The sequence below is a fragment of the Drosophila navojoa genome, chromosome 4, assembly GCF_054131105.1.
Source record: "Drosophila navojoa isolate 15081-1374.11 chromosome 4, UAZ_NAV_1.0, whole genome shotgun sequence".
Classification (NCBI taxonomy): Eukaryota; Metazoa; Arthropoda; class Insecta; order Diptera; family Drosophilidae; genus Drosophila; species Drosophila navojoa.
In genome coordinates this window covers 18964209-18990549 of record NC_142892.1, presented here as the reverse complement: position 1 = coordinate 18990549, position 26341 = coordinate 18964209, and the positions used below count along the sequence as shown (strand labels likewise).

General features: G+C 36.5%; 4 protein-coding genes across 11 annotated transcripts in view; 3 read left to right on the top strand and 1 right to left on the bottom strand.

Moving 5' to 3' along the window:
- The first annotated feature begins 62 nt into the window (after nt 1–62).
- On the top strand, nt 63–2325 carry LOC108652157 (dihydrolipoyl dehydrogenase, mitochondrial). Its single transcript, XM_018102251.3, has 4 exons — nt 63–243; nt 566–1093; nt 1152–2030; nt 2103–2325. The coding sequence occupies exons 1-4, from the start codon at nt 202–204 to the stop codon at nt 2166–2168; spliced, it is 1515 nt and encodes a 504-aa protein (XP_017957740.1). The 5' UTR covers nt 63–201; the 3' UTR covers nt 2169–2325.
- A 351-nt stretch (nt 2326–2676) lies between these two features.
- TrpRS-m (Tryptophanyl-tRNA synthetase, mitochondrial) lies at nt 2677–5323 on the top strand. The gene is made up of 3 exons (XM_018102155.3): nt 2677–3063; nt 3127–3554; nt 3614–5323. Exons 1-3 carry the CDS (start codon nt 2842–2844, stop codon nt 5106–5108), a joined length of 2145 nt encoding a protein of 714 aa, XP_017957644.1. The 5' UTR covers nt 2677–2841; the 3' UTR covers nt 5109–5323.
- Nucleotides 5324–5361: 38 nt separating this feature from the next.
- Nucleotides 5362–26341, top strand: part of nuf (rab11 family-interacting protein nuf) — a 64139-nt gene continuing 43159 nt past the window's right edge. For 2 of the 7 annotated variants that reach the window (XM_089259495.1, XM_089259494.1), the window contains exons 1-5: nt 9322–9340; nt 19062–19215; nt 19282–19594; nt 19672–19740; nt 21297–21341. In XM_089259495.1, coding sequence (XP_089115621.1) covers nt 19083–19215; nt 19282–19594; nt 19672–19740; nt 21297–21341 — 560 coding nt within the window. In that variant the 5' untranslated portion in view covers nt 9322–9340; nt 19062–19082. Of the gene's footprint in view, nt 5990–9321; nt 9341–19061; nt 19216–19281; nt 19595–19671; nt 19741–21296; nt 21342–25168; nt 25337–26341 lie in introns of those variants that run through there. The other 5 variants (XM_089259502.1, XM_089259496.1, XM_018102158.2 and 2 more) reach the window with 4 other exon arrangements.
- Nucleotides 22666–23573, bottom strand: saturn (male fertility-related protein saturn). Of its 2 annotated transcripts, none has more exons than XM_018102173.3 (2): nt 23247–23573; nt 22666–23191 (listed from the first exon to the last, which is right to left on the bottom strand). In XM_018102173.3, exons 1-2 carry the CDS (start codon nt 23460–23462, stop codon nt 22826–22828), a joined length of 582 nt encoding a protein of 193 aa, XP_017957662.1. In that variant the 5' UTR covers nt 23463–23573; the 3' UTR covers nt 22666–22825. The 2 variants fall into 2 exon arrangements, with proteins under 2 accessions (XP_017957662.1, XP_089116321.1); XM_089260195.1 differs by having other exon boundaries at nt 22666–23188.

Genomic DNA, 26341 nt, shown 5'->3' with positions numbered 1-26341 from the left:
TTCACCCACTGATGACAGAAACCTGATTGTGGCCTGTGAATGTATCGAAACGGGGCCACTATCGATATATTCGCCAGTCGCCATCACCAGTTTGCCGTGTTCTAGCGTAGCGTACCGTGTAATTTTCGTTAGAACTTTGATAGGAACGTCAAAGTTTTGTTTTTCGGTTTTAGAGAAAGCTATTTTACAAATTGTACAGCAATGCAATCCACACTACGCAGAACTGTGACAGCTGTGGCCAAGGTACAAAGATATAGACCCACTTCACCAGCTTAGTCCAACTGGGTTATGCAATTCTAACCTAAATAGGTCATAACTTTCGCATTAAATGCATTAGTCGATCATTGTGACGTCGCAAACTGTGCGTACTCAAATGTCAAGGTCGTATATTAACCAATTATCAGCTGACACAGTTGTGATAAAGCCAAATGATTATCAAAAGGCGTGTTTGCGCTAAGTGCCAGCGATTAGCGTAAACACAACAAACCGTAAAAATAAAATGAGTTAGAGACTAGTGTGGCCAATTAGCATTATGAAATTATTAAATCGCTGTTCCTCATTGCAGACGCCACTGCGCACTAACGCAGCCATTTTGGGGGCATTTAATTCCCGCTGGTACTCGGCCACACATGAAGCGGACATTGTGGTCATTGGCTCTGGACCCGGTGGCTATGTTGCCGCCATCAAAGCGGCCCAGATGGGCATGAAGACGGTCAGCGTGGAGAAGGAGCCCACTCTCGGTGGCACCTGCCTGAATGTTGGCTGCATTCCATCGAAGGCTTTGCTAAACAATTCACACTATTACCATATGGCGCACTCCGGAGACTTGGCCAATCGAGGCATCAACTGCGGCAGCGTCACGCTTGATCTTGAGAAACTGATGGGACAGAAGACGAATGCTGTTAAAGCTTTAACCGGAGGCATTGCAATGCTCTTCAAGAAGAACAAAGTTACACAACTCACGGGCTTTGGCAGCATTGTCGGCCCCAATGAAGTGAAGGTGGCCAAGAGCGACGGCACAACGGACACCGTTAAGACCAAGAACATATTGATCGCCACCGGTTCGGAGGTTACTCCCTTCCCTGGCATTACTGTAAGTATGTTCTAATCTCAACCATTCGATTATGGATATAGATATTTGTGTTCTGCAGATCGATGAGGAGGTCATTGTGAGCAGCACGGGCGCATTGAAGCTGGCCCAGGTGCCCAAGCGTATGGTTGTCATTGGCGCTGGTGTGATTGGTCTGGAGCTGGGCTCTGTTTGGTCGCGTTTGGGCGCTGAGGTTACTGCCATTGAGTTCATGGATACCATCGGTGGTGTTGGCATCGATAACGAGGTGTCCAAGACCTTCCAGAAAGTGCTCGTCAAGCAGGGACTCAAATTTAAGCTTGGTACCAAAGTAATGGGCGCCACGCGCAGCGGCAACACGGTTAGCGTGTCCGTGGAGAACGCCAAATCGGGCGAAAAGGAGCAGATCGAGTGCGACACATTGTTGGTGTGTGTAGGACGCCGGCCCTATACTGAGGGGCTTGGACTGGAGGCTGTAGGTATTGTGAAGGACGATCGTGGTCGCATTCCCGTCAATGCCAAGTTCCAGACTGTGGTGCCGAACATTTACGCTATCGGAGATTGCATTCACGGCCCAATGTTGGCCCACAAGGCCGAGGACGAGGGCCTGATCACCATCGAGGGCATTCAGGGTGGACCAGTGCACATTGATTACAACTGCGTACCCAGCGTGGTGTACACACATCCCGAGGTGGCGTGGGTGGGCAAATCTGAGGAGGCGCTCAAGCAGGAGGGTGTCGCCTATAAAATTGGCAAGTTCCCCTTCCTGGCGAATTCGCGTGCGAAGACAAACAATGAGACCGATGGCTTCGTCAAGGTGCTCGCCGATAAGGCAACGGACCGCGTTCTGGGTACCCACATCATTGGCCCGGGTGCCGGCGAGCTGATCAATGAGGCCGTACTGGCCATGGAGTATGGCGCTTCCGCGGAAGATATTGCCCGTGTCTGTCACGCACATCCGGTAAGCTAATATAGATTGTCCTTGCTGCAAGAAGTGTATTGTAATTGAAATTTGTTGTTTTTTTTTTTGCAGACTTGCGCTGAGGCTTTACGCGAAGCAAATGTTGCGGCAGCTTTTGGAAAACCCATCAACTTTTAATGAGAATCCCATTTTAGTGTACTGATTTGAAATTGGAAATGCTAATAGCTCCACTTATATGAAATTCTCAATGTGCAACTGTAACGAAACATGTCCGATCAATATATATTGCCAATTGCAATGCGATGTAGTTAACAATGTATGTTTAAAATAAAATTCTTTTGAAACCCGCGCTATGTGTTAAGTACTATCGATAGTGTTAATCGATATTAGTTTTAAAACAGCTGAGCAATATATCAAACCAATATTTCAAATTATCTAATATCGATCAATTAATATCTCAAAAATTCATTGTATTTTTGTTATTAACACCGACATGACAGTTAAAATTGAGTCGGAATAGCTTTAACTGTATGTACTCAACGCTTATATTATAGACGATAAGATAAACATTCGGATTTTGGCAGCTAAATTTAAACGTGAATAATTAGCTTACATCTCAAATTGAACTGTCTCATCGATAGTAACTAACCGATATGCGCAATCAATATCTCCGATATCTTTCAATTTGGACATTTAAAAGTAGCAATGGTCACACTAATCATATAATATTTTGAACGAGTTGTCAAAATTAGGTTACAGATTCCTTTTATACATTGCCAAATAATTCGTTTTCCAATTTTCTATAGTTTAATCAAACGAACTCAAAAGAACAAAATTAATAACAGTTGCAATGTTTCGCGTTTGTAAATTATGCGTACCTCGCACCATGCATGTCTCGAAACTGAAGCGTCGAATGTCTCTCGCCAAAAGGTTATTAAATGCCAGTCAAGTGAATTCATGGGAGAATACAACCAGAGAACGTATGTCCGCAACCCAACAAGCACAATTCAATTTATCTGGCAAGCAAAAAAAGACGCAATCCAACGATCAGGAAACAACCCAGACAACGACCGTGTGTTGATTTTTGTTGTGATGTAATAGAAGTGCTTTAACCGACCTCACTCCACTTTCACAGAGTTCCCATCGCTGGCCAAGGAAAATCTTTAGTGGCATTCAGCCAACAGGAGCAATGCATTTGGGCAACTATTTGGGCGCAGTGAGGAAGTGGACGGAATTGCAGAAGAAACGCGAAAATATTACCATTAGCATTGTGGACATGCACTCAATAACAATGCCGCATAATCCACCAACATTGCGTGAAAATATTTTCACGATGGCTGCCACGCTGCTCGCCTGCGGCATCGATCCCTCCCACACAACATTGTTCGTCCAGTCGTCGGTAATGGAGCACAGCGAATTAAATTGGATACTGAATTCCTTGACCACGATGCCGCGATTAGCTCAGCTGCCCCAATTCAAGGAGAAATCGCGAACCGTACGCGATGTACCCCTGGGCTTGTTTGTCTATCCGGTACTCCAGGCGGCCGACATTATGCTATATAAGTAAGTCCAGTCTATCACCTAATGCCTTAACTAATTCTTCATCTTTTTTATCTCTATAGAGCCACTCATGTGCCGGTTGGATCGGATCAATTGCAACATATTCAATTGGCACAGCACCTGGCGCGCGCTTTCAATGCACGGTATGGCGACATGTTTCCGGTATGCAATGCCGTTATAGAGGAAAACGATGGCTCACGGATACTTTCCTTGCGAGAGCCGTCGAAGAAGATGTCCAAATCGGATCAAAATCCGAAAGGCACCATCAATTTGAACGACTCACCCGAGCAAATTATCGAGAAGATTAAAAAGGCCCTCACAGATTTCACCTCGGACATCTCGTACGATCCGGGCATGCGGCCAGGTGTTAGCAATCTTGTGAACATCCATGCCCAAGTCACAGGCCAGAGCATTGACACCGTGGTGGAGGAGGCCAAACAGTTGGACACAGCGCAGTATAAGGAGCGTGTTTCGGAAGCAGTCATTGAACATCTGCGCCCCATTCGAGAAATGATACATAAGCATTTGAATAATCGCAATGAACTCATTTATGTGCTGGAAATGGGCTCGGAGAAGGCACGTAAAATGGCGCAGGCAACCATGGCGGAAGTGCGGCAGCGTCTGGGATTGGGCACCTCGGGCGTAAGTCCGGCCAGTGTATTGGTGGCGCCACCACTGCCGGATCACTCAAGAATAACGGCCAGTCAGCGTCTGGTTAAGGGCGTCCTTCGTCCGGATAGCCAGCGATCCGAGACGGGCTATAGTAGTGGATCCACTGTAGTGGGTGGAGATGCTGGCGATGCGATCACCGGAGAAATGGGTGGCAAACAGGGACTGCGGAAATCTCGCCATACGGTTGTGCCCATCCAGACGATGCGTGTGGAGAAATCCTTCAATCGTTCGCCGTCGCGGCACACCTTTAAGCTGGACAATTACAATATGCCAAAAATTGGGTTTCGCGATGCCAATGTAAGCCTTAACTCCGCCATTCCTGCTCGGGCCGATCAGCGTGGTGGTCGTCGCAATACTTTTGGCTTTGTGGCGCCCAACGCTTTGGGCTCTGTCAATAACATGTCCGCCCTGAAGTATGGCAATTCGAATCCCAGTGCCTTGGCTTCGGTGACGAGTCAGGTGAATGCGGTGTTCAAGCAGCAGGAGACGATCAGTAGTCTGGCCAACAGTGCGTTCTATAAAGCAGCGTCCACCTCCTTCAACAGCGTAAATCCGAATGTCGTCAATGTGGCAGCCAAGACCCTCAATAATCGCAACAATCCAACGACGGCAGCTGCGTGCAGTTCGCCTCCTGCAAGCATTGCAAGCAGCAGCAGCAGTAGCAGTAGCAGCAGCAGCAGCAGCAGCAGCAGTGACACTAGCAATGCCACGAGCAAGTCCAACACTAAGGCTGAGACCAATACGAATAGCACGGGTGGTGCAAGCCCTGCGACGAAGACCACGAGTGCTTCCACTGAGGAAGAGGTTGAATCAAATGTCGAAGAACATGAAGAGGAAGAAGATGATACAGCAACAACAGAGACTTTGGTGGAGAAAATTAATTAGAGTAGAGGGGTGTATAATTGCAATTGTTTTTAGTATAGTCTGATAATCCAAAAATCGCTTGTAATACATTGTGATCTATTTATGGAAAATGATTTACATATCTGATTTTGGAACAGCGCGCCTCGAAATGGGTAGCATTGCTCATGTTATTATGAATGTTAATAAACAGTGCTATCGGCAGTGCCGATAGTCATGGTATTTCGGTACTTCTCAAATGCGGTCACTCTGTTCAAATTCTTTAGTATTTTTCCTTCATAGTTCGTGCGGTTCGGTTGTGCGCGCGCTCGCAATACAACGTCGTTCCGCATACATAGTCTGCCTCAACCTGTGTTACCTGTGTTTGGTGTTTGATGTGTCTGTGTGCGTAATTACATATATTTTGTCTGTTTGTACGTACGAAGTAACGAAAATCACATACCAAAGGCTATGCAAATGCGTTGCCAACGTTACGCACGCGTAGAAATACAAAACCCAAGTGCTAACTTGTATTCATATAAAAAAGCCGCAAAGTGATTTATATCAGGCCGAACCGCGCGCCAAGTGAAAGTGCAACAAATACAATCACACCAAAACTAAGCTGCGTCAAATAAAACGTACTAATTATTAAAAAATAAGCAAAAACAAAATAGTTCAACTACCTGTTCTACAGAAGTCCGTCGAACGCATCGTCAGCAGCAGTAAGAGAAACAGCAGATCAAAGAGAGGTACGCAACAAATACAAGAAATCTAACTGTTGCTTCTTCGTTGTCTCCTTGTATGCGTGTGAAGTGCATGCTTCAAAAACTACATTTCATTTTGCGCTACATCTAACGGTGGTTTTTGTGTTGTACGCACATAGAAGAAAATAACTAAACAAATATTTTGCACAACAGTTTTAACAGGTGCGTTTACTGTTTTACATAATTTGGGACAGCAGCTGTTTGTTGGTTGTTCTATTTAGGCGCTTATTAGCGGTAGATCTCGTTAGTCAGAGTTAAAAAGTTGGAGAGTTGTTTGTTGTCAAACCACACAAACCGCAGCTAAATACAAAGACACTAGTAATTCTATGTATAAATAAATAAATTTATTATAAGAAATACGAATTAATTACACATTTCTAAATGCCATTAAACAAGCTAATAATTTATCATTTTTCGTTTTGACTTTGCTTTACACGCAATGCTGTTACTGTTATTGATTCTCAAACTGTAAGCGGTTGTGGTGGCATTGCTTCTCTGAGCATCTATTTTTACTGTTATTTGCACACACTATGTGTAGTAGAAGAGGAGCATATTGGCGCTACGCAAAATACTTAAATTTATATTATTTACTCTTAAATTATATTATGTTACTTTCACTGTTATTGTAGTTACGGTCTTAGCTGCACTAGATCTCAGTTTTTATTTGTGAACTCTTACGCTATAAGCAGAGTATTGCGCAGTCGTTTTCAGTATTTGCCTTCATTTTTTGTACACGCAATTAGTCAAATGACTTGTATTAGTTTTAGTTTCTGTTGTCTACAAATTAGTTGTAACATTTGCACAAATGCGAAATTCGCATTTGCCTTCTTTTTTTAGTTTTAGTTGCTATTTGATTGCAGTTGGTAGTTGTTATTATTGTTGGCTTAGCCATGTTGTGCCAGTTGGTGCTATCGCCGGCGCTAACGTCGGCGTCGACGTCGACATCGACGCTTTTTGCACGGTTTATTGTTTTCTTATGTCTTGGCTTGGCACTTTGGCTTTTTCTGTCTTTGCTGTTGAGGAAGTTATTATGAATACCCTGTTTTAAATAAACGCAGCGGCTTTGATTAGTTTAGTGCGTAAAATGCATACCACAAAAAATAAAATAAAAATTTAAGTAAAATATAAGCAAAGCAAAAATCATGTGTAAAATGCGAATAAAGCTGTCACGCATACATATATCTCTATATCAAAATTAAAAAATAAAAATATTAATAATACAATAAATAAAACTTCAAATGCCAAAAAAAAAAAATAATAATAAATAAATAAATAAAATAATAATAAAATAAAATAATAAATAAAATAAAATTAAAATTAAATTAAATAAAAATTAAATTAATACAAATAAAAAAAGAAAGAAATAAGTAAATAAATATAAACAATAATTATAAATTTAATTACAGAGTATCTTCAGTAGTTTGATTCAGTAGCTTGATTCGCTCAAAATTAATTTACTGTGAGTGCAGCGCAACTGCCGCAGCAGAGGGTGGGGAGACCGATAGAGGGTACGAATTGAGAGTAAGGCAGCAGCAGCACGAAGACCAAGTACAAGTACTTCCGCCTGCTGGCGAGAGTTTGTAGTAGTTGTTGTGACCACCTGCCCAGCGGCATGGAACAGGAAACGAGCAGGCGTAGGACACGGCTTGGCGACACTTGAGGCCGCATTTCGGTAATGCGAGATCCACTCAGAGATGCAGCAGCCGCAGCGGCAGTGGCAGTGAGCCAGCTGCGCTTCTGCGTTACCATTGCATCACATTTTTTGTCTGCTTCCTCTTCTTCATTCGCATTGTAATTTGATAGTTTTTTCATGTTGCCTCAAGTCCATTTGGCCCCTATTAACGTTGTAGCTGGCGCTCTAAAATTACAGCCGCCTCCCTCTGTCTCTCTCTCTCTTTTTGCCCCTTCCACTGAGCTGTGCACTTCTCTATTTGCATCTCTTTTGCACACGAGGGCGATCTAACGGTTCTGCTTTGCTGTGCACTTTGCATACTGCGCTGCCCAAAAATGGTTCGTTGTTGTTGGTATTGTTGTTGCTGTTTTTGCCGGGCCTTGGCACAGTTATGTGGCTTGGCCACGTTTGGTTGTTGTTATTGTTGCTTATCTTATGTCTTACGGGGCTTGTTCGTGTTTTTGTTATTCTGCATTTGCAATTTGAGGTTTGTCTTTGGGCTTGACCCGCTGTCAGCTGGGATATTTTTGAATAAAGCTTTGTGAAAAAGAGAAAAATTGAGAAAAAAAATATGTTTGCGAAGTATACCCTGTAGAAAAGGCGAAGAAATATAAGATATTGCATGCATTATGATATGAATAATTATTTTTGGAAAATATAACTTAAATTTATATATAATTTGAGTATATATTCAGTAATAATTAAATACGGTTTTTATTATGAAACAAAATGTATTTATTAAAAAATGTTGCTTTAATCGCTAATGAAAATAGCCTAATAAAACAACAGCATTTTTTGCTTTGTTTGTACAAAGTATTTTAGCTAGTTAGATTATCAATAAAAAAAATCAAGAAAATAGAATTCAATTTATTTTGCTTAAAGTTAATTTGTTGTACAAACAAATAGCAATAAATGTCATTATTTTATTTATTTTCATTTGCAAAAAAAAAAAGGGTGAAGAAATGCATTAACTAATGCATAACAAAAAGGCAGAAAAACCCGCATAACATAAAAAAAAACCGCAGCTGAAATTATAATTAAACATTTTGCCGCATTTGAACTTCAATTCGATGCGATTCAAGGCAAGCGAGTTGAAAATATTTTATTTTTGTTTTAAACTTTTTTGTTTTTGTTTATAAACAAGGCAAAGCGAGAACTTGTGCCAGAGATTTGTTATTGTTGTTGCCAAAAATACAAAGAAAATAAAATGCCTCGAGAAAAAAGCGTGTCAGCAGCATCAGCAGCCGCCGGAGCAACAAAAAACAAGCTTGAAGAGCAGTCAATAAACTAGTGCGAGAGAGAGAGAGAGAGAGAGAGAGAGAGAGAGAAAGAGAGAGTGAGTGAGAGAGAAGATAGCGAGGTCTAGACAATACTTAAAGACGCTGACATCTTCAATTGATTTGTAATTGCCTAGAAGTGCATTCTGGTAAATGCATTCAGCTGCAAAGTGGGTCAAATAGTGGTGCAAGCACCACCTGCTCTAGTTCAATGCACCATCAATGGAAATGGGAAATAAAAAATGGAAATGCATAGAAAAATGTGTTTGTAATTAACTATGGAACACAACTAATGTCAAATACGACAACAGTTCTGTTGGATCTGCATCAGCTCTACCTAAGTAAATAATTTTGGTTGAGTGTAATGCAAATAAACACACACACACATACATATTTATATATTCGCCGACAAACTCTGTAGATATCTGTATACCTTTACACAGGTGGTGTCGCGGTCTTTCCCATTATTTACTGTCATTGTTGTTTATAATTGTATTATTTCTCTTTTGTTCTGTCAGGTGTTGCGGTTCGTAGTTTTCAATGAATATCACAAGAGTTACAAAAGTACGTGGGTAGATAGGAAGTCGACTGGACTATAGCATTTCCTTAAGAGCGTTTCGTTTTATATGAATACGTATGCAGCGCAGCATCGTGAGGCTTGTTTTATTTCTTATATATTTATATACGTGTTCTTACCGTATGCAGGTATTTAGACATGTCTGAGGCGAATTGCAGCGATGCGATGGAAACAGACTTCACTCTGATATGTTCACAAAACTAAGTTTCACGATCTACGAGTACTAATACATACATATATAAAAATATCAACAGTTGTCAGTTTAAAGATATCTTATTGCTTTATAAAGATATGTATATTGGCTGATTATGAAATTGCAGATATTTTCGCTGCTTTATAGTTTTGCTATGTATACCAGAAGCTTACAGTTTCAATTACTTTCTGGAATTCTATTTGTTTAGTCTACTTTTGATGCCATTATATACCCAAATATTTATTTAAGTTCATTATTGTGTAAGAACAATAATTAAGAAGCATACAAAAATAAATAGAAAATGAAAGTTTTGCTTAAATAAACTCGTATAAATTTTTAAATATTTATAATTATATATAAATATATAAATTTATTATGAATGAATAATATTGAATAAATAATAATAAATATAAAATTACAAAAAAAGATTCAGTGAAGTATTTGGTAAGAAATCCAATTATATTTAAAATTTGTGAGTAGGCTTCTATAAAAATACGTTAATATATTTTAATGTCTATGAAATAGTTTCATATTTATAATTTTATTATTATTTAAAAATAAAAATAGTTTCATATATATGAAACTATGAAATAGTTTCATATTTATAATTTTATTATTATTTAAAAATAAAATACATATCTGAGAAAAAATTAACAAATAAAACTTGAAGCATTAAGGCCTTTAGGAATATCTAAAATAATGAAATACTGAAATACTAATATAAATAAAGTCCTTTAGTTAAACGTTTCGACTACTTAAAGTGTTGACACTGTCGAGCTCGGAATTTTTCGCCAGCGTCAACAGTAGAAGAGCCTGCCTCATTATTCATTCAGGAAAGTAGTCGGTCAGGTTTATTTTGTTGTTGTTGTTTTCTCTTTCTTTTTTTTGGCTTCTCTTTGGCTTCCGCTTTGTGGAGTACGCCCCAAGAATTTTAAACCTGCTGCTGCACCTCTGCCTCATGCCTCTGCCTCAATCTCTATATAGACGTTGGCTACAAATTAGCGGGAACTGCCAGCGTGGCATCCACGAGGTTGAAAATAGAGTCTCTGGCCCGTCTCTCAGCTAAGAGCTCCGCCAGCCAGCCAGCCAGCCAGCCAGACAGTTGAGCAGATGCATAAAAATAAAATATGTCAAAGCGACGCAAATGGGATTTGGCTTTGGTTGCAGGCGGGCAAATATCTCCAGCCCAGATGCAGTTAAATCCTAATCAAAAAGTTCCAAATTGTTTACTTTTCTATATTGTTGTTCGCTCCATTTGTCAAATAGATCTCTTTGCCTGGGCTGCATTAATATTTCCCTTTGCTGACCTAATTTATCAAACGATTTTCAACTTTTCAGTTTTCCAGAGCTTTTGATAAATTTGATTTTCTATTTTTTACGACAGTTTTCCCACAGTTTTCAGAGTTGTTGACGTCTCTTGATTTTCCACACACACACATTTTCCCTCTGCTTAGTGACCTTATTTATTTTGTAAGTTCATTTGATTCTCTACTTTGAGTGTCGTAATGCATTTCCCTACGTTTCCCCATTCTTCTGTCATTTCCCTTTGTATAATTAATCAATATTGTTTTTTATCATATTACTCTTTATTTTTTTTGGGGGCGTTTTATTGTCTATTATTTTTGTTTGTGGGGGCGTATTGTTATGAGATCAGCTTGTTTTTATGGTGGATTTTGTTCAATATTTGATAAATATTTGTAATAAACGCAAATATTTTTTTATTTTGTGAGAAATATTTTAATAAGTTTTACACAAAAATCCATTGCTAATTTGAGTAAAACGGATCTTGTTATAGGGTTTATATTAAATTAAATAAATAAAACAGACTTAAAATAGAAATAAACTGATTGCAAATGTGTTTAGAAATATTATTATTATTTTTTATATTTAATAGAATTTATTCAGAAAAGTTTACAATTATAGCAAAAGTTTATTTGACTTTTTAATGGACTGCTGACTTTTTAATATTTATGGAAGGAGTTTTTGTTAACTACAATAAAAGCACTTCATTAGCTTTCAAACCTAATGAATAACTCAAGCGTTTGTTAAGTTAAATTCAATATAACTCGTTGCTTTTTTGCTCATTTTATTTTTTTGGATTTGTATAGACGTATACAAAAATTTATTGAATAAGCACGTCTCAAGTGAAAAACGCATTGCAATAAAATATAATTTACGTATTAAAGCGTAAAACACGTTTCGAAAGAGACAGAGAGTCATAGAAATGTGAGCAGAGAATGGGAGACAATGAGAGGGAAAGAGAGAGGTAGAGAGTGCTTCCCCGCTTAGTTGATTAGTTTTAGCTATTGTGAAAATATGTTGCAAAAAGCTAGCTGAGAATCAAGCGAGCTCTCCAATTATAGTCAGCGGCGCATTGTAACACAGCTATAAAGAATCATTTCTGTACATTAATCAACAAGTTTATCTTATTTGTATATACGCTTATCTAATTCTTTACTTTTTTTTCGGAACAGCTGCGCTCTTATAAGAAAATATATTGCATATCTCTTGCTCAAATCTGAGCAGCTGTTTGCCTTGGTATTTTCCATTATTATCTCGAGCTCTCGATTTTTCGCCAGCAGGTAGCAAAAAAATAAAATAAAAGAAGAGAAAACTCCAGAGTTGTGAAAAGGTTCCGACCGAAAAATGCTCACTTGACGCCGATTTAATTGATTATTTCAGTGGAACTCTCACTAGGGCTAGACTTTATGAGCATCGTTCGCTTGAAATGTGTATGCTGGCCTCCTTCTGTTGTTGGTGCGTGTGGCAGGGAAACTAACTCAAAGTAAAACTGGAGGAGTTGCTGCCACATGTTTGTGCTTCTTCTTCTTCTGCTTAACCACTTGAGTTTCATGCCCAAACTTGGCTAGTTGTTGTTGTTTGTTGTTGCTGCTGTTGTTGTTAGTGGTGTTCGTGTGGTTTCATAATGCCGGCGCATTACTCGCATTATGACAATCGCATGGCATGAGGCACCGATTCCCTGGCCATCAAGCCAGGCCATGCCATGTGCTTGATCTAGCATGGAGCAGGCTCATTAAAATGCCAGACTCGACCAGCTGACATATTGAATTGAAGGCATTGTTTAACTTTTAACTTATTTATGTTCAAGTTATGAAAAATTATGAAACATTTGTATAGTCTGTGCTAGATTATGTACATAGAAAAAGAGTGAAAGGTTTAAAATTGAATTTACAAGTTCGTTAAAATGTTTTATTTTATTAGTTAAGAAAAAAAATTGTTTTATGAATTTATAAAATCTTTTAATTTATTAGTTATGAAAAAAATGTGTTTATAAATTTATAAATAAATAAAAAATAGTTCATGTAGTATAGAATGGTTTTTTTTTTCATTTGATAAAAAAAAATTGAATAAAATAAACTTTAATTTTTAGTTTATAAGAAGATATCTTTTATTTACTTCTTATTTGATATATTCTTTTAAATAAATAAAACAAATATACTTTAAGTAATAGAATAGAGCATTTATTTTAAATATACAATATTTACAATATTTAAATTATGTTACGTTTAATTTAATATAATATAATATATAATAACAATATTTTTTAATATATAATAATATATAATAATATTTTCCTTATTTAACACAACTAATATATAATAATAATATTTTCCTTATTAAATACAACTGATATTTAATTAATTTTCCTGATATTATTATAAAACCTTTATTAAAAGCCCTTTCTCGCTATAGGTACATATATAATTACAGTTTAATTTAATTTAATTATTTTGAGTGAGTGTTATGTATAGAAGAAAGAGTGTTTCATTCGTGTATAATCAACGAGATCTAAGCTTAGGCAGAACATGAATGCTAAGCCCTAAGTCGACAAGATAATAGAAAACAAGCAATTGTATAAAAATATCCTCATATATTGCCTTCACCTTAAATTTTCCATCTCAATTATTCCCCTTTCTACTACTTCTACTCTTAAGCAGTTTCGGATATTGAACACTTTCAGTTGTTATTGCCCAACTTATGTGTATTTATTACGCAATCAGAGACATTTTATTTGCTCAGTGTGTAACACATGTAGTTTACAAATCCCTTCCTGCTTCCTTTCTCGCTCAATAGACACTCTACAGCTGTTTGGACTGTCAACGGAGAGCAAACATTTGGAGATAAGTAGAACATGAAGATGAAGATGAAGATGAGATCGTGCAGCAGTTTCTGTTGATTAGTAAATTGAATCGTTTGCCCATCGTAAATTTGACATCATCCACTGGGCGCAGTTTTCTCTGCTCGCATTTATTCTTATTATTCTCTCTCTTCTGGCGCAAGGCGCAAGTTCAAGTTTGTTTCTGACTCATGTCAAAGTCACAAAGGGGCAGCAGCAGCAGCAGCAGCAGCTGTTTCTCTCTAAATGAGTCTGTGGTCAGTAGCCGCCTCGTTGGCTGCCCAGAGTCTCGGATAACATCTAATAAATAGCAAATGCGCCCCATAAACGAGCAGCTTGTGCTATAATTAAATCATATATTGAGTTCTCTACTCTCTGAGCTCTGTGGCATGTGTTACTGATCAATAGCATATGTCTACACCCAGAGCTATGGACTGCCTACAGTGTAATATATCGTGAGAGCTCAGGGATCTCTATGATGCTAATCTAATTTATAAACATGGCTAAATTGATAGTCATCCATTGCATGGATAGTTTCCCATAAATTTGAATACATTTAAATGCAAGTCAATTTCATAGCAAATTCAATTTAATTTGCATTGCAATCATTTTGCCATAAATTACTCATGCTGAATTTAGACAACAATTAAAAACGTATTTAATTTTTTAAAATTGGTATGGGATTGCTTATTTGGGGGGTAATGAAATTTCCTACGAATTTTGAAGACATATTAAAATAATTCTCAAATCACTTTCAACACCAGAAAGGTCTATAAAATGAATATAATAATATGTATATTTTTTGAGCATACTAATTTCTTTAATAAACTTGGTTTTTAATGAAATTACAAAGTTTATATAATTTAGTATAGTTAGGTTTGAGCTATGTCTACTCCGAATAGGCGCTCCCTGAAATTTCTGATTGAAGAATTCGGTCTCCTTCGGTAGTTTCAACTTGTACATTATTATTTAAAGAAAAAAATTATAATAAATTTAAAAAAAATTAATGTTTTATTTTATCGTATATACCTTATATACTTTTATTAAAGTTTTAGATCTGTAAAACAATATATATAAAATAAAATTAAATTATGCTTTATAATATGTACAATATTTAATAACAATGAAAACGTACATAACATCATTTTATCAAAGCATATTTATATATAAATTATTTATATTATTCTATACTATTTTATTCCAAACATAACTAGCTGAATAAATAGGTTTTCCAGCTTCGGTTTCTAGTAAGAAATTCATGTAGTATATAAAGTCAAGCTAATGCCTGTTGTTGCTAATAGAAAATAGCTGTAGGCTTCTCCATTAGTTGTAACAGCAAACAACAACAACAACAATTTAATTAAGCTTTGCACACGTTAATTACGTTCTTCTCACAGAGCTTCTCGCTTTGTCTGTTTCGGTTCAAATAAAAGTTTACACAGTTCTTTATTTGTGCATATCAGGTGCTGATGGTATGCTAATTGTTGTTGTAGTTGTTGTTGTTGCTGTTGGAGTTGCAGTTGTGTAGACAATGGAAAAATGTTCATGGGAAATACATTTACAATTATAGAGCCACCGACAGATTTTGCATGAAAAGCGCATTGCAAATCAGCGAAACGGAGAAGCGCAAACAGATATAAACAACAACAACAACAACAACAACAACAACAACTGCAACAAATATCGTCACACATTTATGGCTCTCAGAGTCCGCTGCGAGGCATGACAAATGATAAAACCAACTGTGAGGCTGTGAGTCTTGCGGGCACCATCCTCTTCTGCCTGACAGCATCTTTCTGCAGCTTAATAACTGTATGCAGTCTTCTGTTTTCTGTTGCCGCTGAACAGGTTGCAATAACGGCCAAACCACACGGCACTAAAATCCATTTCAATTATATCCAACTGACATACATATATGTAGGTATGACTACAATTGATATAAATTAATGGGTGAGAATTAAAATGAAAAATAAAAAAAAATGAAGGTAAAGCCAATATACCCTAAAACGAAATTTATTTAAATAAATTGAATTAAATTGCAAAAATAAAATATAGATACAAAATGTTTAACTATTTTATTATTAACTATGCAAATTTAGGAATTGGAGATAATTACACGAATAGTTAATTATTTATATAGATAATATAAATATTTATAGTAAATTATTAAGTAATTTTTATGGCTGCTAAAATAATGGAAATAAATTTAACTTCGAAAATTAAAATAAAAAAAAAAAATAAAAATAAAAAAAAACCTGAAATAATTATAAAATGAATATACAGATTTTTCGTTTGAAAGTAATCAATAAAATAAGTATATTTATGATAAAAAATGAATAATAAATATTCATTAGGAATTTCCCAGAATAATTATTAGTTGAAAAAAAAAGTTAACTGAGAATAGAATAGAATATGATGTATTGCTGTCTATAATACAAATTTTTATATGATAGATTACTATATTCAGAATGTTACTTTTATATTTATTTAGTTATACTCTTAATTTTCTTTATGTAATATTAATGACAGTTAAATTCATTCCTATATTTAGCAACTTTTATTCATCTCAATAGTAATATTTATTTATTATTATTTTTAGTGTACCATTAATAAAAGTCACACTCATTCCTGGCAACTTGAGCAACCCTCTCCATTCATCTTGCATTTGCTGACATGCAACTGTCGAGCTGTCCCAGCAGTCAGCTCACACGCCCTCATTTCTGTGGATTATGCATTGGCAGAAGGCGCAAAGCAATTGCATAAGTGCAAAATTTCGCTTCACTCGTTTTGGCCAACTTTCCTAAACTTGGCAAACATCGATTTTTCAATGCAGTTGTCGTCGTCACGTCAACATTATTTTCGACTCGCTGCTCGAAGAGTTCATTGCACTCAGCGAGTGGCTCCTCCTTTGCGTTTGCCTTCGTCTTGGCCCTTTGGTCAATGGTCAAAAGCATAAAAAAAAAATATTTGTTGACTGTTTACCTATTTGTTTTCTTTTTACTTGCTTTTGTTGTTGTTGTTGTTGGGTTTGGCTTTCGCTTTGAACTTCTGCCATGTAATGATCATTTTTCATTATTGCGCATTTTTCCAGTTGAAAACGTTTGCTGCAATTTGCTAGATAATCAATATTTAATCACAGGTCTTTATGTTGCCTCATTATGACTAATAAATGATTGCAAATGCAATTGCTTCCATCATTATTATTATTATTATTAATACTTTATTTCAAGTGAAACGAGTTGGACAATAAAGTTCACTCCAAAAGGTTAAGAGGTTGACCCGCCTGAGAAAGTTAAAACATTAAAAATGCGGGTGATCAAGTGTGTGAATAAGGAAAGTTGATGGTAAAAATAAAACTCGTAGATCATAATATAGATTACTCAATACAAAAGTGGAGCAAATTCCTGCTATTTGTGACTATAAAAATCAGTTACCTGCTAATGATTACCATGCCTGCTAACTGGTCTCTAATAAATGTTATCTCATCTACACAAAAATAAACTGACCTATTTATTATGGCCCACCGTCAAGTCGCGTCGCCTAACGGCCCTGACATTTCAATCAATCATGAACAAAATTCCCAAAGAACACACACGAATGGGTCTATGGGTATATTGTAGTCAATATTATTATAGATTTGGCTCCCAAGTACATTTCATGTTTTATTTCTTTGCTTTCTACGAAACGAAAGCGTGTAACCCAAAAAGAAAACAAAAAGAAAGAGCAAGAATAAGGCTAGTTAAAGTTAAGTTTCTCTCTCTCTCTCTCTCTCTCTCTCTCTCTCTCTCTCTCTCGCTCTCGCATTCCCCCTCGAAATGACAAAGCATAGGCAAGACAATTATAAAGTAATTACGCACGCTGAGCGGGCCTTACAAATGGGTCTCTCTAGAAATGTCGCCGCGGCGTTTTACTGCGGGGGCTGTCCGATTCGTCTGTCTAATTGTGCTGTGCGCCGAATGGGAAGTGACCACGACAGACCTCGACCCATTTGGATAACTTATTACTATTTGGGTTGACCACTTCCGTTGATAGTTCTATCGCAGCTAATAATGCAGGGAGTGCGCTACCTGTTGCAGTTGCTATTTTATTTCAATGAAACGGGAGTTGGTTTATTTATAAATACAATTGAGTAAGGTAGTGGAGATAGGGAAGTTGGCAATGTATTTAGAAATAAAGAAATAGATAGATAGATAGAGAAATAGATGGAAATATACATAAAACTGTCGACTTTCTTATAGTAAATAAAATGAAATACTAGCAATATAGGTATGATATATGTACATAGATATATGTATATAATTATATATTCATGTTATATATACAGTTAGCAGTTTGTTATTTTTTTGTGACTAACTTGCTAAAAAGTTAAGCAAGGAAAAACAAGTTTGTTGTTAATAAGCAAAATATTATTTTTTATTATATTGGCAGAAAGAATATTCATAAATATAATAAATAAAATAAATTTATAATAATAAATAAATAAATGCATATATCATCGAATATATTATTTAACATAATATAATAAATATATGAATATAATATTAATATTCTTTTTAGTATGATTTTTTAATATAAGTATATAAATATAATATTAATATTCTATAATTTTATTAGTAAGTGTTATATTCTATATTATTTATATTTTATTATTTTTAGTAGATAGAATATAATAATTAAAATAAATTTAAAAATAATAAATAAATAAATTTATATATAATATAATATAATATAATATAATATAATATAATATAATATAATATAATATAATATAATATAATATAATAAATACATGAATTTAATATTAATATTCTTTAATGGTATTCGTTTTTAGTACGAATCTATAATATAATAAATATATAAATATAATATTAATATTCTAAAATCTTATTAGTAAGTGTTATATTCTATATTATTTATTATATAAGCTATAATTTGATAGATTGACTAGTATTTAAATTGAATGAGTGAGATCTAGGCGAATCTCTTTTTAGTAACTCATAAATATTGTACTGAAAAAAAGTGTTTATCAACTGAATAATAAGATATAATAATTTACCAACAAATAAAATATAATTGTTGATCTATTAATAGTAAATTTATATATTTTATTATACAATAAATAAAAAACACAAATTAAATTTAATAGACCAACCATCCCACATGAGCACAAAGAAAGCCTTTTAGCCAAGCCCTGTTTTGCTTTCTCTAGTTGTTTGTGAATTTCAGCCCACAGAGTTCGAATTGCAGTGCGATGCATTCTTGTGGCTTCTTCGGTTGCATGTCGAAACTCAATTAGCTGTCCTATTGACCTGTTTGGCGCTGCTCATTGTCAGACACACTTTTAAAGTAACTCTGAACATTTTGCATTTCTTTGCAGGCATTGAGCACCTTTGGCAGTATGGCGCCCATGCCACGCATCCAATTGGCCAACAACAATGCGGCCATAAAAGCCACAACCAACAATTTTCTGTATGCCGAAACAATTTCCGGCGACAGCAGCCCAACACCCAGCAGTCCGCCTTCGAGCACAGGTAAATTGCATCATAGACTATAGCCAAAGATTTCCGCCTCAGCTCGCTTTCTTAATGTTTCCACAGCGGGCGTTGCTAAATCGCAGTGCTCCTCCCTGTCGGATGGCGAATCCTTCGAGGGCTATGGCGAGAACGAGTATAGTGTTCAGCTGCGTGCGACGGGCAGCAACAGCATTGGCAACAGCAGCGGCAGCGCCAACCACAATCACAACCACAACCACAGCAATAACAATGGGAACAACACTCACCATCACAGCATGAACAACGGATCAGTGCATGAGCACAGTGGGCACTCAAATGACGGCAATAACAATCTGGATGACACGGCTGGCATTGAGCTCGATCTGGCGCCTCACGTTGTCTCATCCTCGCCCAAGGAGTAAGCTGAAGTTTATTTATATACTCATCTCACAGAGTTTTATTAACCTATTGTCTGTTGTCTCTCTTACGTTGCAGTGACGAGGAGCTCAACATTATGCCCCGCGACAATTGGGCCAGACGCAGTCTGAGACGCACACCTACAAGGTAACATCACCAGACACATAACAAGTCGGCGTCTCGCCTGCCATATAAGGTCGCAACGATCAACAATTAGTTATGGAAAGCTTGAATGCGCGTAGAAATTTATGCTGTCCCAAGCCATGTTATTTGCACACAGTCGCATAATCGTCGCGCCTCTTGACGTAATGCCCATAGACTGACCAGTTTGCCAACTTCAAGTAATAGTCTAAGCCGCATCTGTTTAGCGATCGTCAACCAGTGTCCGTCTGCCTTGATTTTATTTCTGTATTTCTTTTTATTATTTTTGCTTTTTTTCCTTTCTGTATGTCTATTTGAATATTTAACCTTTTCGTTGGTATATGCACATCTGTATGTATATCCGTTCATGTGTATATGCGAGCTGGAAAACCAGTTTTACTATGTCTCGCGTTTTGGGCCGTGATTCATGCGTTCCGATCCAGTCGAAATCGCAGTCGAGGCTTGTAGTCAGTCGGTGCGCAAACAGAGAGCGCTCTTTGTTTCCGTCTATGTTCAACACACCACGAAGAGAGCGCTATATCAGTGTGGGAAAGAGAGAGGGATAGTGAGGTGAACTCCAGATTCACCTGCATTAAGAGCAATCGCTGCTCTCTTAAATAATACAGTAAGCGGGCTGTCTTCTATTCAATTAGAGATTTTTTTTCTTTAAAGGCGCATGATTAATTTGCTTGCTGTCTTTTGGCATAAGTCTTAATGAGAGGTTACAAATCGTCTCTTCATATAATAGATAGAACTTTATTAGGTCTCAGTTTATACATCTTTAGGCAAAAAATTATTCTATGAGATATTAAATTAGTATAAATGATGTTTTATCGAAATCCAAATCCAAATCTAAGAAAAGTAGTTGAGATTTCCTTCAGTTCTGTTTCCAGTTCCAGTCCATTAAATGGTATATGTTCTATATATAAAGGACCATTTTAGAATTATCTATTATTATATTATTAATAAACTTATTATCGATTATTAAAAATAATGTACCTTCTACCTGGGCCATTCTAATTTTCATATCATTTAAGAGGTTTTCCTAATTAGGTTTACATAATTTAGGCTTCACTTGGTTTTTAGCTGTCTAAAATATTATCTAATAAATAAACTTATTCTGCTTTTGGTAGAAAAGTAAATTTATCTATAAAGTTCCCGTCTTAATGTGCATACAGAACTCAGTCTGTCAATATAAATATTATATATGTATTACTCTATAATATTTTTATGTGGTCAGAAATTATTTCATAGATTTAATAGATCAATATAAATACCAATATCATTTGGTTATATCTAAAGATGGATTGCAATAAACCACAAATGTAGAATTATTTAGAGAATTATTGCACTGGTTATTTAGAGCATTATAAGCATAGATTGCACTACCCACAGTCTTACTGTGCATTTATTTTAAAGTTAAATCTTATTTTATATAACCATAATAGCTTAGTTTATGGGCATCATAAGTTATGAAACAGATATAGAAATATTTGCAATGGCCTTTCATACCCCTTACAATTACGACGCTTAATAAACCTCATTTCATATATTCTTTACAGCAATCCCGATAGTTTGCCCCAGCGTCGTTGGGGCTCCATGAGAAAGTAAGCGACATTTATTTATTTCTCATATGTATTTATGAGTTTTTGGGTTGCCTTTGGTTTTCACGTAGAGCTTCATACGATCCTAACGCATTTTCATTTAATTTCCATTTGGTTATGGTTTATAAATTGATTATAGAATAAGCCACTGTATATATGAGCTTTGCCTATGTATTAAGATATATTCATATATTATTTTGATTGTATATAACAGAAATTTTATGATCCATATCCATATTTCACTAAAACTAAAGTAAAGGCAAAATTCGCTTGCTTATCGAATTTTCATATTTCAATTGTTTTCCATATTGAATATTTCAAGTATTCATGAATCGCATGGCCCACAAAATGAATGCTTTTGTTTTGCCATTTTTCTGGCTTTTAATAGTCTGGTTCAAGGCGGCCGATTAATTGCTGCAGATTAGAAAAGTCGTATAAAATGTGTGTAAGATTTTCTCCGAGTTCTGGCTAGGCTGGCATTTCCTTATGGCCAGCTATGTTTATCACTTGTTCATTTCCTGTTTCTCTTGAGTTTTTTTTTCCTTTTTTATTTATTTTTATTTTTTTTTTGCCTTGTCAACGAAGTCGGGAACCCATTCTCTATGCTGCTGGCGGCCCTTACGTCAAGTCAGCTTGAGAGTTTCGCCTTGTGAGTTGCAAGTGAAAAGGTTGAAGGTAGCTGCATCGAGACTGGAACCTCGAGCTGCGAGCCGCTTCTTCGGTTCGGCTTGAGTTGGTTACAAGTTTTGCGGACTTTTTGCATTATTGTTGAAGGGGTTGTCATGCCATTGGAATGCGCACAAGAGAGAAGCGGACACAAGAGAGGGAGAGACAGGGAAAGACAGAGAGAGAGACAGAGAGAGAGAGAGAGGAGTTACAAAAACGAGTTTTGGCTTGCGGCAATTCTGTCAACTCTTAGTTTTCTGCTGTTCAACAGAATTTAGGCCGCATCATATATATATATATGTATATATTTCTTTTATTTTTGTCAACTCACAAGTGACCCAAAAGCTGGCCAGGAACTAACTGCAGTTTCAGTTTTCTTTGCACTCTTTATTCATAATTAGCTGTGAGAAAACTTCATCTAATTAAGATGCACGCGGTGCAATCAGTTAGGGTTTAACCTTCATGCAAGTGCCTCGTAAATTGTGTGGCTAGCTCTTAACTTTCCAGCCATTGCATCTGATTATTCCCAGCTTTAATTTGTCATGCTAATGTCTTTGTTTTTCTTTGCATCGGCTGGGAAGAAAAACTTGAGCACTGCATTCATCAGGGAAATATATTTAAATGACGTTGAACTTGCATTTAAGAATAAACGGGGTGAAAGTGCTGTAGCTCAATTCCTTTTTTATTTCATTTTTTTTTACTCTGTCACTTCAATTTAACATTCTTTTACATTAATCTGTAACTAGAAATTTAAAAACTATAAAAACATGAAAAAGTATCGAACTCCCCTCCCTGATTAGAAAATAAAAAATTGCCAAAGTCTAAAGTCGCCACTTGGGGGACTTTTTAGGTATAGCCATTGTTTCGGGCACTGGATGCTTGCGCTTAACAGCGGCAGTCTTCTTCTTCTTGTTGGCCTGGGTGTACCTGGGGGTATGGCATAGTGAGATCGATGACGAACTTGCCTGAGACTCATTGCCGGTTTCGTTGCTCGAAATGGATGTATCCATTAACATGTCCGAGTTATTATCCGTTGCAGCTTCTATCATCGACAAATCCTCTGACTTCTCCTCCTCCTCCTGTTTGGCAGCCCTCAGTTGTGAAGTTAATAGGAGATCGCACAAGCTCTCCTCGAACTCTACATGATTGAGCCTCCTTTCGTCTATTAGAGCCTGTTCGAGCCTCTGCTGTGGCCGTAAGTGGTTAATACCAACGCAACTCAGATACTAAGCCTTGACTTACCTTAGTATTCCTTAGCCATAGCCACCATTTGATTGACATGAGGCATATGCATACACAGCCTAATTCAATCCAAAAGAAACGATCTTGGTCCAAAATCGCGTACTTAAACATTTTATAGACTTTCAAGAACAACCAGCACATGGTAGGCCATTTGCGGCATTGTGGATGCAGCTTGACAGCCGTCTCGAATGGGACTATTGTCTTAAATGCCCACATTGATCTTTGGTTAAAACTTACAAAATTAAAAGTTTAATTTAGGGTTTTTTAAAAATGTTTCTTGCTACAAAGAAAACATTCGACTGACAATATTTGTATACTGTTGCACAGTACACCAAATCTGCGAGTGAATTTTATTTCATTGCCTACTATGAATCGTTAAAAGCTCTTTTATTACATATATGTATATATTTATAAATTTTTTTAAGAATTACCCATTATTATATTCAATTTCCTATTCCGATAGGGAAGAAGATAATAAGCTGCATCTTTGTCATTTAACAATAATAACATCATAGTAGATTTCAATAAAATTTCTAACTGATACTCATATTATGTAACTATGACAATAGTAATGATAATGACAAGCATAATGGCATGGATGCTGACACTGCCAATAATTTACTAAGATATATTTAATTATTTACATATTTATCTCTCTTTATAATTATCATAGAATGATAATTTTTGTTTCAACTTTAGATGATTTCATTGTCTTTGTCAATGTCATTATTATTATTATTATCATTATTCATCAATTTTCGTATTCTTATGATACTACTAATGATAATGATAATAATAATTGTACAATAATATATATATGTATATATATATATAAATATATATTATTATTATTATTATTATTAAAAATATATTATTAGTCATTAGTGGCTTTCATTGTCCTTATCATTATTATTTTTATAAGCACTACTTTCTCTACGATCAATACCTCATAAAATATTCCCTATAGCACTTATGTGAGTTCTCTAGGATAAATTCATTTTGAATTCAACTGGAACTTAAGTCCCGTTTCTAGCTGCCTGATGAGCTATGACTTCTGTGCCGCATAGATAATATCTCTCTTCCCTTCCATTTTGAATTCACTGCGCTTGTCACTTCTCCGAGAAAATGTAGAGGCATAAATTATAGAGCTCGTATCTTTTAAGCTCCATTAATTTGGCCTAAGGTAGCTGGTAACTGCTTGATAAACTTTTTGGTAGTCTAACTGCAATGCTAATTGGCAGCTCTTGGCTGCTGGTAATAGGCCCACGTTTTACAGTTTTTGGCAGCAGCGCGTTTTGCCGTTTGCTGGCAACGTGTCAGCGCGACATTTTGGCAGCCAAACCGTTAACTTTGCAGTAGAAAAAGTAAAGAAAAAAAACTCCGACAGTCAAATAAATATTTATCCATATATGTGTATATAAAAATTCCCTTTATGCTGCAGCAATTTAGTATGGGCCAAGTTCTTATCGGCTCGCTGCGAGCATGTTGCAAGCGAACGTGTTGCAGGTGCAGTGGCATCTTTTTTATGCAGAGCTGAGGCTGCCAGATTTTGTGAATAAGAAATGATTGGCTAAGGTAAATGAAAATTAATGAGAGTAATTAATAATGAGAGATGCAAATTGAAGTGTATATTATTGAATTTTTTTTTTTGTATGCTTTCTGTTAACCCTTTTAGCCTTTTCAACTAGCTGGCAGCATTGTTTGGCCCCCGCTGCCCACGCACTATCAAATAGTTTCTGATGCTTCGCTCGTTCTCTCGCTTTTGGCCAATGTTTTGTTTGTTATGTTTTGCTACGCTCATTGCTGCTTACTCTCTCTCTCTCTCTCTCTCTCTCTCTCTCTCGCCTTTGGTTGCGTCGAACCTGTTTGTTAGCCGCCTTTTGGATTGAGTCTGCGTTGATTTTCAGTCTGAAACTAGCTGCAAACGTGTGCGGTTCGCGGTTCGCGTTTGTCTTAACTGTTTCGCTCATTTGTTTTGCGGATTTTAGCTGCGTATTGTTTAGCATCCGAAACGCATCCGTCGTCACACAATCGGTTCCGGCGTGCCCATATAAAAATCAACACAAAATTCCACCGGGCTGTAGAAAAAAGTATGTGAAAGTCTTGCCGCAAACGCAGCGAAACACTTGTGATGAGTGCGAAGACGAGTTGTAATAAATACGAGAGAGATATATACTTTAGTTGTTTTCTTATATTGTTTTTGGCAATAAATTTCGCTTTCGCGTTTAGTTGTGGCGCGTACAAAGTATTTACTATTTAGTATGAGTTATTGTTTTGAAGCACTCGCTCTGCTTGTCTCTATTGTAGTTTAGACTTTGGTAATTTACGGCGTCACGCCTTAATGGCTGCAACAAGCGTCAACAACTGACGAACGGCCAAAACTAAAGATATATGTATGTGTATATATATATTTCATTTGTTTCTGTTGCACATGCTTATAGAGAGTGTGCAAGAGAGAGAGAGAGAGAGAACGCATAAAGTCTCGTGCATTTCCACCTCTGACACGTCTGTCTACCTGGCACACACACACTCACACACACACACGTGACTGCATTGGGCATTGCACACGCCCTTTTCCATCCATGTAAATGAAAATCTTAGCAAATGCTTTCAATGCCTTGAATCAGCAAATTACAAACTGAATCGCAGTCTAGTGACTTTGTCACACTCTCTTTTCCATTTGCTTTGTGTTCGTGTCTTGGTCTTGGTATTTGTCTTTGTCTTATTGCACACCCTTTGCAGCGCCGCATCAATCAAAATCAAATCAGTTTATAGCCTTAATTGCACTTAAGCAGCCATAAAAGTCGGTTAAGTTGCAGTTGCTGCACATGAATTTCATTTTGCTTTGGATTTGATTTTCATTTTTGGTTTCGATTTCATTTTCGCTTTCTGCGGCGCTATTTAACGACGTTATCAGAGCCAAGAAAAGCGCCAAAATGAAAAGCGCGTGTCTGCACAGTATTAGCCATAGAAACCAGAGTCGCAATTGCTGTTGTTATTTGTATTGAAAAGTGTGGCTAGAGTGGATGTTGGTTGGCCCATTTCGAAAGTCTGGCTAAAACTGAATTATTTTTTGTTAGTGCTTAGTCAAGTCA